Raw genomic sequence first — 12,723 nt, 5'->3', positions numbered from 1 at the left:
ATTAAAAATAATGTTCGGCATGAATTATTTAAAATTGAAATTAGGTTCCTTATTAGAGGTTAATTGAGATTTTAGACCCTTTCTTTTAAACTTCACAATTTGAGACTCATTATTATTATTTTATTTTTTAGAATTTGAGGCTCTTATTCTAAGTTATACAAATGAGATTTTGTATTAACGATTTCAAACGTTGATATTATGTAAATGATATTTAAACTTATTATTTACGTGATATTTATAAATAAATAAAAAATCAATGTCACTAATTTAACTATCGAATTTCAGCGAATTAAGGATTTTGACTATCAATTCTCTAAATTCGATAGTCAATTTATTGAAATTCGGTAGTTAAATTAATGACATTAATATTTTATTTATTTATTTATAAATGTCATTTAGATAATAAGTTAACGATATTTGAAATCGTTAAAACAAAATTTCGTTTTACATCATTTTAAGAATAATAAGTCCCAAATTGTAAGATTTAAAATAAGAGATTCGAAATTTTAATCGAACCAAATGGAGAACTAATTTGAGAATTTGTCCCATTAAAATATGATATTAATTTTTTCCAATCATAATGAAGCTAATTGATAATAGAGGTGATGGTTTTAAGAGAGATTTTTTTAATGATTTATGTGTTAATAAATAAATAGTGAGTTATTCAATATTCATTCAAAATGAGGAAAATTTTAAACACTAATTCAATAAATTTGATATTCATTCTAAATGAGGAAATTCATTATTGTTTAAAAAACTATTATGATAAATGTACTCTTTTATTTTTAAAATTAGATTTTATTTATTAGACTTTCAACATTAACATAGTTGTTTTCACTTAAATTTGGAGAACCTTATGATCGACCAAAATTGTACAACTAGACTTAACTTAAAATATATATATATATTTTAATGTGAATAAGAGTATTTAACTTAAAATATTTTTGATTGTTAAACTTATTCTCTTAAATAATTATTTTTTACTTAAGTAATTATTTAAACCTTACAAGAACCATCATAACTTGTAAGTGACTTAGAAAACTTTTTCAATTTAACTATTTGTTTATAATAATATTTAGAAATTAAAATTTTTAATTGTTTAAAAAAATATATTTATTTTAAGATTTATCAATAAAAATGATATAGTTTTCGTTCTCGAAAAACAACGTAATGTCATTAAATAAAAATATATAGTTCTCATTCTAATCAATCTCAATAATAAAAATATCATTATTTTTTTCTTTTTAAAATATTTTACTAATATTATAATACAAAATAATTTCATAACACTTTTCTTAAAACCACAATTTCAAATTTCAAAATAAGGAGAATATGAAAATCAATTATTTGATATAGAAGAATAGTTAATTATCCACTATAATAATTTATAATGACAATAATCTTGTCTTTCACTATGACAATAGTTTTGTCTTCCACTATAATAATTTAAATCATAATAATTTTGCCTACACCAGTCTTAAATTAAGAGCTGGTTTGGTTTTGTTTTTTTTTTTAAATTTAGAGGGAGAAAAAATAATAATAGGTGATAATTTTAAAGAGGTGGTGATTATTTTTGATAAAAAGACTTAGAGAGTATTGATATATATATAAATAAAATAAAAAATAATAATTTAAAATAGAGGGTATTTTAGTATTTTAGTTAATGATTTAAGTGATGTGATGAATAAAAATGGGTGAAGTGATATTTGATTTTGTATGAATTTTTTTAAAAACACGTACAAAACAAGGCCAAGGTGAGCAAATCTCGTGTAATATTCTCAAAATATAAAGTAAAAAATGTGTAGTTAAATATAATTTAATAAGAATTTTAAAGTAATATAAATAAAATGGTTTAATTTGTAATTTTAATTATAACTATGAAAATTTCTAAAAATTATAATAATATGTATTTAATGTTTAAATTTTTTAATAAATACGAATAATATATTAAATTAAAAAATAGAACACTCTCATTTTACATTTTATTCACTTCGGTAAAACAACTTATCTTCTCACATATTTTTTTTCCAATGAACCTCTCATTTCGCGACCTTACACTTTCACCTATTAAATATCTGATTCATATTTTTTAATATTTAGCATCGTGACCTCACATTTTGGTGAATCAAATATTTGATTTATATTTTAACAATTTTTAATTGTTACCGATTATTATTCATCGACAAACCACATCTCAATTACATTTGATTAAAAAGTTGCACTTGTTTTGTTTGGTTGCAAGTTTGAAACATACATAAATGTTTTAAGTTTATGGGCGGGTCAATCCATAATCCGATTCAAATATCCAATTACTCTCACATATATATATCCAAATTAATCATAACTCTTAACCCGATATATATTAATAAATTTAATAATATTTGTTTTTTTAAATAAAACATATTTTATTAAAGATTTATTTTTATAAGGTAGTTTTCAAATTAACTCAATAAAATGACGAATGACTTAGCAAGTAAAGTGTGTCGGTAATTCTTTGGCTAATGAGCGTCAAATCCGTTGAAAATAATTGGAAAGCTTCCCATAGACCAGCTTCCCAAAATGAGTAAGAATCCATGAAGTCTCCTTTAAATTAGAATATATTAACAGATAAAGTTCTCTTTCCTATCTCTTCACTCTTTCTTCAACTATTTCACTTCCCTTCTTCTTCTTCTTCTTCTTCTTCTTGTAACTGTTCGATTTCACCGTTCAATTTCCTTTCAGAATGTCCAATTTCTCCCGCCAGATGAACCTCTCATCGTCGCTGATCAGGCGATTGCATCGTCACCGTTCTCTTGCTAATTCTTCTTCTAGAGCTTTCACCACCACTGAAGGTCACCGTCCTACCATAGTCGAGAAGCGTAGCATCGATATTCTTCACGATCCATGGTTCAACAAGGTGAATCGATATAATTCAGCTATTTCCTTGTACTGTTTAATTATACTACTGGATTTATAACTAATGAATAACGGAGATCTGCTTATTTGATCAATTGACTTCTTGCTATTTGTTATTTCATTCTCTGGTCCGATCTTCACTTTCTTACTGAATGTATTGCTGCTTTATCTTATGGAATATCGCGCTTGTGTATATTCTCAATTGTATACCTAACTATGAGCAGAGAGTCAAATCATGTGTTTGAAAAGGAAACTAAATAAATATCTGCATTAGTAGTCTTTGATGTATTTATTTTTACTTTAATGATCAGAATCCAGTAACTGTAACTGCCTTTTCAATCACTAGATCATTATCAAATTTTGTGAGGATACCACTAGAGCGTTTTCTACTTCTAATAGGCCATGAAACTAGATCAGAATCATTTTCAACTAGTTTTTTCCGTATAGACCTAAGTTCTTGAGCGACCGATCCGGCAGAAAAACTTGAAAGGTAAAGAAGTATAGTTAATTTCTTCATGCTTGTTCCATGTTCGAAATACCGTTTGTATAAGTAAGAGTCCCCTTCGTTGAACTTGAGTTGAACCATTAAAGCACCAACCTGTATAGCTGTAGAATCCTTACTCATTTTTGTTTGACATGTAGCTCTTGATATACTTGGGATAAGGTGTTTTTATTTGTGTCTCGGTAATCTGAAGTCATAAAAATGTTTATTTTGTGAAACTAGGGAACTGCATTCTCAATGACGGAGAGAGACCGTCTTGATCTTCGAGGGCTTCTGCCTCCAAATGTCATGTCTTCTGAACAGCAAATAGCTCGATTTAGTAAGTACCTCTCTCAGAAAATTATATTTGTTTTTCTCAGATCAGGATCATACATAATTCTGAAAATATTTATAGTATCTTGTTCAGAATTCCCAGCTCAAAATATAATGAACACTTGGTATGGTAGTAATCTTTCCGTCTGAAAATTTGTGGAGGCGAAATCTGTATCATTAGATTCTTTTATGTGTTTCACATTTTAGTTCCTTCGTAATGTCACATGAGTTGTATGTATTTATCCTTTTCCCTAGCAGCGACACCGGGTTATCTATTTTGTTCATTTAGTTTCTATAGGTTTTGTAGAGCTTCTTAAATATTGTGCAATTTACCCTCCCTGTGACCGGGAATATGCATAAAATTTATTTTGAATATTATTGACTTGAACTTCAACATTAACATGAAAATTTGTGTCAAATAACAGTGTCAGACTTGAAGATACTTGAAGTGCAGGCTAGGGATGGACCATTAGATCCGAATGCCTTAGCAAAGTGGCGTATACTTAATAGGTTACATGATAGAAATGAGACCATGTACTACAAGGTGAGGGACAACTTATCACACTTTGGACATCTTTGTATGAACATTGATCATCATCTTACTGATCGCTACAATCTATTGTTCCCTCCATTACATTTGTTCATTAAGTTTGACCAATCATGATTTAATGTGATTTTGGACTGAGACAGTAAGTTCACTTGCGTGTAATTTAACAGGTACTTATTGCCAATATTGAGGAGTATGCTCCAATAGTTTATACTCCAACAGTTGGTCTTGTTTGCCAGAACTATAGTGGACTATTTAGAAGACCCAGAGGAATGTACTTTAGTGCTGCTGATCGTGGAGAAATGATGTCAATGGTCTATAACTGGCCAGCTGATCAGGTTTGCAATACTTGTGGCTAATGCATCAATTGACTGAGTTAGTTTGAGTAACTTCCATTTGATAGGAATCTTGAAGTAGCTGTTGAGAGTTTGATTTGTTGCGTTTAACTGTTACTTAGTGATTAGTCTTGGAACTTTAGATAATGTACGTGCTTATTCTTGGAACTTTGGATAATGTATTATCATTGATTTTCTTGTTTACTGTGTTTGTCATTTACTTCTAGATTACGTCCTTTGTTTTCTGGCTTGAATTTCCTTATGCCATAAGTTAAACTTGCTGTTTTTAAGCTTGTTCCATATCTAAAAATAATCACTTCTTAATTAATGGGGTGGCTACCATGGAGTATTGACAAGAAATATTCTTTGTAGGTTGACATGATTGTTGTAACAGATGGAAGCCGAATCTTGGGTCTTGGTGATCTTGGAGTTCAGGGTATTGGAATTTCCATCGGAAAGCTGGATTTATATGTCGCTGCTGCTGGGATTAATCCGCAGAGAGTATATCTCTTGACTTTGTACCCCGCCTCTGATATAAAATTGGCAATGACAGATTGTACCATTATCTATGTGTTGGGACATTTACTTGGACCTTCATTGAATTGGGGTGTTGTTCAGAACATTGCTCTTTCGGTATCTAGACTTTTCAAAGTGGCAAAAAATTAAAAGAAGTCCATTTGGAAAAAGTTAACTATTTTTTTGTAGCATGATCTTTAAATTTTGCAAAAAAGTCACTTTTTTCGTCCATTTTCACCTCTTACATCCACTTTTTTACCTAAAAGAGTTTAATCTATTTCAATCATATTTCATACCAATGTAAACACAATCACTTTCACTTCACTGGCAATATTATCAAAAGTGATTGTTATTGTGACAAAATACCACTTTCTAAATTCTCGCACTAGGTTCTGTTATGAACCCCTCACAATACCAAACAAGCTTAAATGTGCTACACTAATTTCATTTGTTAGGAAGCATTCTGTCTAGTTCTGATTCTTTCCAGTTAAATCCTCCGTGAAATAGGTGCTTCCTATCATGATTGATGTTGGGACCAACAACAAGAAGCTTCTTGAAGACCCATTATGTAAGAGTTCTTTCTTTTAGATCCACTAAAAATTGTCCAGAAATCACCAGCTAACATATACCTATGATTTGTCTCCTGAGAATGTATTCCCCAAACATTAGTGAATGTGATTAGAAAGATGAATTTTTTTTTCATTCAATTACTGGTGCTATGGTCTTTCAGACATGGGTTTGCAAGAACCTCGTCTGGAGGGAGAAGAGTATATTGCTGTTGTGGATGAATTTATGGAAGCTGTCTTCACTCGCTGGCCTAATGTGATTGTACAGGTAATCCTTGACAATAGTCAGCATTGCTTTTGTAATTTTCATCTCTTAAGAGTAATAATTATGCTGTATATTCATATAGTTTGAAGATTTTCAAAGCAAGTGGGCGTTCAAGTTGTTGCAGCGTTATAGAGCCAAGTACAGAATGTTTAACGATGATGTCCAGGTAATTGCAAGCATTATATCTATACATTGAATAAAATGTTTGCCCCTAATTATTCATATAAATGTTTAACATTTTATCTTAATAAACTAAAATATGTTGTCCCTAATTGTTTTAATAAACTAAAATACAATATGAATTATGTGGAAACTAGGTGCGAGTGTTTAATAGTGATTATAGGAAAGCAATGACATACCTCTATTTACAAGTTGGATAGATGGGAAAAATTACCCTCATTCATGATGGTATGAGCACACACAAAAGAAAAACTGAACATGGCGCACTCACAATTTACAAGTTCAACATTCTTTTTGATGTTATTTTTTTGTAAGTTTCAATGTTGACTTCTATTGCTATGAATTAGTTCTTCATTTTTCCTTTCTGAAATGTCACATCCTTGGTCTTACCATCATGTTATGTGCAATGACTGTGTTGGACGCAAGGATAGAGTATATACCAATTGTGCCACCAAAACTCTGCCTCCAAAAGGAGATCTGATTAGTTGACACTCCTCCCTTATAAACCCAATGAAAATGCCTACGTTTTCAGATGTGGGACTTAATAATCTTTCTCATAGATACACGACGATTAAAGAGTTGCCCCCTTGACACTTAGATACTGTAGGATTTAGGAGGTGCATCATGTTTCAGTGTCACTTATCCCCCCTAGGACTCAATAGATGGATCATGTGGCACTTTGTTCCACATGATTCAAGAGGTGGGCTTTGTGAGTCATCAGGTTGGCCCTCACGCCATAATGTACTATGTGGGTCCCACAACAAAGTTATGCATAGGCTTGATGCAAGAGTTTTGGCAAACAACTAGGCCAACAACCTGTCCAAAAAGGGAAAATCCCTTGTCTGTCCAATGTGGGACGTGATATAAAATATTCCCATTTTTCATTAGCCTCCAAATTATGCAGATTGAACCTATGGGCTTTTCCAATGCTGCTCGTGTAAAACTATTTTCTCTTTTCATGTATTTGAAGAGATATAAACAAAATTGCTGGAGATTTCCTTCCTGGACAATATCACCTACTTTTGGCATTTGAATATGCCTTCATGCAAGACTGTATTCATATTCTCTATGCTGATCAGTGCTGATGACTTTCTAATGAAGGGAACAGCTGGAGTTGCAATAGCTGGTCTTCTTGGAGCTGTCAGAGCACAAGAGAGACCCATGATTGACTTTCCAAAGATGAAAATTGTTGTTGCTGGTGCCGGGAGGTTGGTAGTTTCTTATTGTGATTTTTTCCATGAGTAATGTATGCGATGAGTGCAGCATCATTCTTTAGCTCAACATCCAGAGTAGGACTAAAAGTTCTGCCTTTAGAAAATCCTTAACATAGATTAACAATTTTCTGAAACATCATGCTTTCCTCATGGGGTGAAAATAACATATAAGCTATTGGTTATGTGGTAGTTCTTTATTCAGAAAGGATACTGTTTGCTATTTGGAACATTTCTGTCATTCTTTCATTGTTTTGAACTGCTTGATTGCCTTACAATTTCTAAATTACCAATCTGACAATGCAAAGAGATTTCTTGGGAGAAAAACTGAATATCACCTTAGATAGGAGCATAAGACTATTTGGAATCTTTGCAAAAGGATGGTTTACCACCTTTGATATTGCAACATGTCTTTATTAAATTATGCAGGTGACAGAAGAGGTACCATTTGTGCAACTTCTGTTGTCTCATAGGCGCTCTTTAGACTTATCTGCCTGGTGTTCTCTTTGTTGCAGTGCAGGGCTTGGTGTTCTGAATGCTGCTAGGAAAACAATGGGAAGGATGCTAGGAGATAGTGAAACTGCTTTTGAAAGTGCACGGAGTCAATTCTGGGTAGTTGATGCTAAGGTAAGGCCTGTTTGCATTGGTATAGAATGAAATTCATGGTCCTGCAATAAGATGTTAGTTTTTCTTTTTGTTGGCCAAAGACTGCCTCAACAATAATGCCATTGTTTGCATGACCTCAGGGACTAATCACAGAGGAACGTAAAAATATTGATCCAGAGGCCACGCCATTTGCTAGGAATATCAAAGAAATAGGACGTCAAGGACTGAAAGAAGGAGCAAGTCTTGTGGAAGTGGTGAGTAGCATATGTGTTGTATTTTCGTCATAAATTTTCTATTGATGCTTCTGTGGGAAAAATTACTGCATTCTGTCTATGTTTTATGCTTATTGTCTAGGCATGGAATAAAAAAAAGTGCAGTTGGCTAATTTCTTTCTTAAGGGTCGAAGGCCCTAAGCATGTAAAAGGGTGACATCCACATTTTTAGTTAATATTTAACGGTTGTTCCACCTATTTCTTAAATAGTTTGATGACTTCAGGGAAACTTTTTATTTTTACGTATATGTAGAAAAAAGAAATATGGTCACTAATTGTCATTTCAGTTTGAATTTTACTTCCCTCCCAATTTTGATAATGCTTTGCAATGAATATGTGATATCTATGACATTAGCTTTTTGCAAAGACAGATATTGGTGTCGAAGTTGTCATATGCTTCAGATTAGTATTCTTTGATCTCTTCTTCCAAGTTGATTTAGTGCCAAATTGACTCCACTTTTCTCTGTCGAAATCTGGATGGCTCAAGGATCAAAATTTGAAAGGAAGGTCAACCTATAGATGGGACAATATCTATAACCTTTCACTTTACATTACCTTAACATTGCTGATGCTATGAAGTATTTGAGAAAAAAATTATATGTGTATCATGTAATATACAATCAATTAAGACCTAGATTGATTTTCTTTAGTTATTTAGTTTGGCTTTCACTACTAAGAATGAATTCTCTTAACATGTTTATGCATTCATAAGAAGTGTTCAGGAATTCTACAAAGCCTCACTATATTCAAACTTCCTCTTCCTAAGAATGGATCTTGGTTTGTGCAGTGTCTTTTCAGAAGTTAAAATATACTCTCATTTCTAGTTGATTTTTCTTTAGTTGTCAATATGATCAATATAATGTATCATAAAATTGTTATTGACAAATATTTTCCAATGTGACAGCATTCTCTGTTTCATGATACATTCTCATTTGTTTGGTAACCAGGTTAGGCAAGTAAAACCTGATGTACTTCTGGGGTTGTCGGCAGTTGGTGGTCTATTTTCCAAAGAGGTACAGACTGTTTGATTTCTATCACCTATTATAAGTAGGAGTTAAATTTTCTGCTCTCTAACTAACCATAAGATTTTAAATCCCTACTCACTATTCTCTCGAGAGGAGTACACAGTTAGTAGTCTTCAATCCTTTTGTGATTTCAAGGCCTTGGGGTTTTTATTCAGAAAAAATAAATGCATCACAAAATGACCATTCTTCATAAAATTTTACAATTCCTGATAATAAAACTTCACTGTTGCAATTTTTATGGAAGACATGTTTTATTCAACTGCCCATAGCCCTATACAGCTTCAATATCCTCAAGCCAAGTACAAGTGAATGTCTAGTTTATACGTGTAGAATTTTGAAGAGAAGTTGAGATTTCTTCTTATAATTGAGGGTAACTAAATGATTGAACAACTTCCTAGATAAACAATAATAAGCCTTTCTTGAGAAGACAACACTCTCCAACCACTTTGGAGTTAATGGTTAATGGAAAGAGAAATGGGCTTTAGAATGAGCCTTGTTTGACATTTCCATTGGATAGAGGATTTAATACCATGAAGAATTTTGAAGAGAAGGGAGATTTCTTTGTATAATTGAATTGATAAATAAAAAATGAGCTCTAAATTATTGGGATGGGGTATTTTCTGCACTATATGGACTATGAAAGAGTCTCGCCTCTAGACAATTATAAAATGTTCATTTAGATATATTTTTTCTTTAAATTGGTGTCTTACATGATATAATTAATGCTTATACGTAATATGAATATACGGCTTCAGGTATTAGAGGCTCTTAAAGAGTCAACTTCCACCAGACCAGCAATATTTGCAATGTCAAATCCCACAAAGAATGGTATGATCCTTTATGGCATGCCTATGGAAGGCTTTACATTCTCTATCTGACACATTAAACTCTCTCTTTCATTGACAGCTGAATGCACGCCTGATGACGCTTTCTCTGTGTTGGGTGAGAATGTCATATATGCTAGTGGAAGCCCATTTAGAGATGTGGATTTTGGTATGAATCCATTCTATATGTCAGTTTTCTTTTTTAACAAGCCGAACATTTGTTGATGTGCATAAAGTAACTGATGAGTTGAATATATTTAAGAGAGATCACTTGATGATGTGATCCAATAAGTACACCATATCTAAAAAATTCAGCTTTCTAGTTGTCTGTGAATAACCTATCCCCTTTTATTGTTTATATCTAAAACCAATCATTTTAATTGGGCTATCTTTTATGGTATGATTAGGTTTTATGTAAACAAACAATTGATCTATGACATTTGGTTTGTATTCTACAGGTAATGGACATATTGGCCATTCCAATCAGGGAAACAATATGTACCTATTTCCCGGGTCAGTTTCAAAACTTCAAAATATATCTTTCGTTCTTATCTGAGTATCCCTGCTTCTTAAAATTCAAGATGAAAAATTTCTCTTCTTCCTCTGACGCTTGAATCTTGCACGGTATGAAATTGCAGAATTGGACTTGGTACCCTCCTCTCTGGTTCGAGGATCATCTCTGATGGAATGTTGCAGGCAGCAGCTGAATGGTACTTCATTTGTTTACTTCCCCAACACTTACCACTGTTAAAGCTAATGTTTATTTTTGTATTTACTTAAGTATAATTGTCATGATTTCCTATATAAAAAACTGAAACAACTTAATATAGGCTTAGATAAATGCAAACTAATAATTATCTAAAGATAAATAACAATGATGCGAGATTAGCACTTTTACTTTCTAAACTTGTTCATGCATATGCCGTTTTCTTAAAATCTGACTGTTTGTGTGACATGTTAAACAACAGCCTCGCTGCTTACATGACGGAAGAGGAAGTTCTCAAGGGAATAATATATCCTCCAATTTCCAAGTATGCACTAGCGAGAAACCTTAATTAGTATATCTGTCTTCAAATTAAAATTTTTCTAGTTTGTTAAAAATATTATGTGGGATTTCTATATAGAATACGTGATATCACAAAGGAAGTAGCTGCAGCCGTAATCAAGGAAGCCATAGAAGAGGATCTGGCAGAAGGATACCGTGACATGGATATTCGAGATCTTCAGAAACTTACTCAGGTTTTAATCCGTTGATTTATTGTAATTCTTAGAACTAGTTGATAATTTATGTAAGAATTAAGAAATGAATGAAGTTGATATTGGATGGAATGGTGCAGGAGGAGATTGTAGGATATGTGGAAGACAACATGTGGGATCCTGAATATAAGACACTAGTTTACAAAGAAAACTAAACAGAATTTGTAAGTGAATCTAATCTCGTCTACTCATGTTGTTGTTGTTGTTGATGTATCTTAGGTTTGTTTATAAGTCAACTTGGTCCTGTCTAATGTCTATTCCTCTTTATGTTTATAATCCACTTGAGATAAGTGATATGACTCTTATTGTTGGTTCTTGTATAGATATATCTTATTTCTAGCTTACTTGTAATTGTGACATTGTGCTGTTAATTTCTGATATCCTTTTTTACCACAGATTTCTGTATTAAGTTATGGTCGTTATTTCTAGCTTTTCTTCCTCTTATATGAAAGATTGTTGTGGTCATAATTCAGTGCTAAAGTTAGGGCCAACAATTTCTGACCAGACACGAACACATGACCGAACACGAAAAAGTCATGTTAAGGTCATATATTTTTGAGTTCGGGTTGAAATCAGGTTGACCTGTTTAACCTAATTAATATTCAAGTCAAAATCGGGTCGATCTTGAATAATCCAAAGTAGACCCGTCAACTTGTTTATAACTTTCGTTTGTAAAGCTATGTGTTTACCCTTTTCTATTCACTCACTCATTTTTTTATAAGATTTTTTTCTAAACGAATTTCTGATTTAGCTTCATTTTTGTTTTGTGTTTGATGTCATTTTAATATGAAATAAAGAGACGTGATATTAATTATATCGAGTTGAACTAGATTAATGGGTCGGATTTGGGTCAGTTAGAAATAAACAAGTTAGAGGTTAATTTTAGAGATTTTGACTCAAATTAAACAGATTAGGTTATCATCGACCTGCTAACATGTAGAGCGCAATACTCATATTATCATCTTCATGAGTTACAATATATATATATATATATATATATATATATATATATATATATATATATTTTCAAACAAATATTTTCAAATAAAGCCATTTTACTTATAATTTTTTTCCTTTAATATGCCAATGTATGTATCTTACTAAGCTTAGTGTATCCCCTCTATGTATTTCACCTTTTTAAAGAGATAATAAAATTTAATAATGTAGCTTGTGAAGAATTATAAAGTGTATCCAATTTGAAGTGTGGAATTTAAACTATTATATTTTTTTAACTTCAATTCATTCTTATTTAAATTATGATTCATAATGTCCACTTAATAATTTGTGATATTTTGATTACTCAATATAGTAGAATAAAAGGGAACAACACATAGCATGACAATGAGTATACGTAACCCGATATTCGTGGGTCGGGATCGAATATTTTAAATTGGGGATTTGAGAGAAAGT

General features: G+C 31.8%; 1 protein-coding gene across 1 annotated transcript; it reads left to right on the top strand.

Annotated features, from left to right (window-relative positions):
* The first annotated feature begins 2,617 nt into the window (after nucleotides 1-2,617).
* LOC124944926 (NAD-dependent malic enzyme 62 kDa isoform, mitochondrial-like) lies at nucleotides 2,618-11,708 on the top strand. The gene is made up of 19 exons (XM_047485272.1): nucleotides 2,618-2,896; nucleotides 3,620-3,716; nucleotides 4,135-4,253; nucleotides 4,427-4,594; nucleotides 4,964-5,092; nucleotides 5,615-5,675; nucleotides 5,838-5,941; nucleotides 6,021-6,104; nucleotides 7,220-7,326; nucleotides 7,845-7,956; nucleotides 8,076-8,189; nucleotides 9,155-9,220; nucleotides 9,988-10,060; nucleotides 10,139-10,225; nucleotides 10,515-10,569; nucleotides 10,695-10,766; nucleotides 11,025-11,087; nucleotides 11,181-11,295; nucleotides 11,394-11,708. Exons 1-19 carry the CDS (start codon nucleotides 2,723-2,725, stop codon nucleotides 11,466-11,468), a joined length of 1,875 nt encoding a protein of 624 aa, XP_047341228.1. The 5' UTR covers nucleotides 2,618-2,722; the 3' UTR covers nucleotides 11,469-11,708.
* The last annotated feature ends 1,015 nt before the right edge of the window (nucleotides 11,709-12,723 follow it).

The sequence above is a fragment of the Impatiens glandulifera genome, chromosome 7 (assembly GCF_907164915.1).
Source record: "Impatiens glandulifera chromosome 7, dImpGla2.1, whole genome shotgun sequence".
Classification (NCBI taxonomy): Eukaryota; Viridiplantae; Streptophyta; class Magnoliopsida; order Ericales; family Balsaminaceae; genus Impatiens; species Impatiens glandulifera.
The sequence above is the reverse complement of the archived record's forward strand: the minus strand, read 5'-3'. Positions and strand labels throughout refer to the sequence as shown.

Bases quoted from the DNA above. Each gene is read 5' to 3' on its own strand.
- LOC124944926 (XM_047485272.1), top strand. From the start codon at position 2,723: ATGTCCAATTTCTCCCGCCAGATGAACCTCTCATCGTCGCTGATCAGG. The intron at 5,676-5,837 runs GTAAGAGTTCTT...ATGGTCTTTCAG, and splicing joins GCTTCTTGAAGACCCATTAT to ACATGGGTTTGCAAGAACCT. The intron at 10,061-10,138 runs GTATGATCCTTT...TTTCATTGACAG, and splicing joins GTCAAATCCCACAAAGAATG to CTGAATGCACGCCTGATGAC.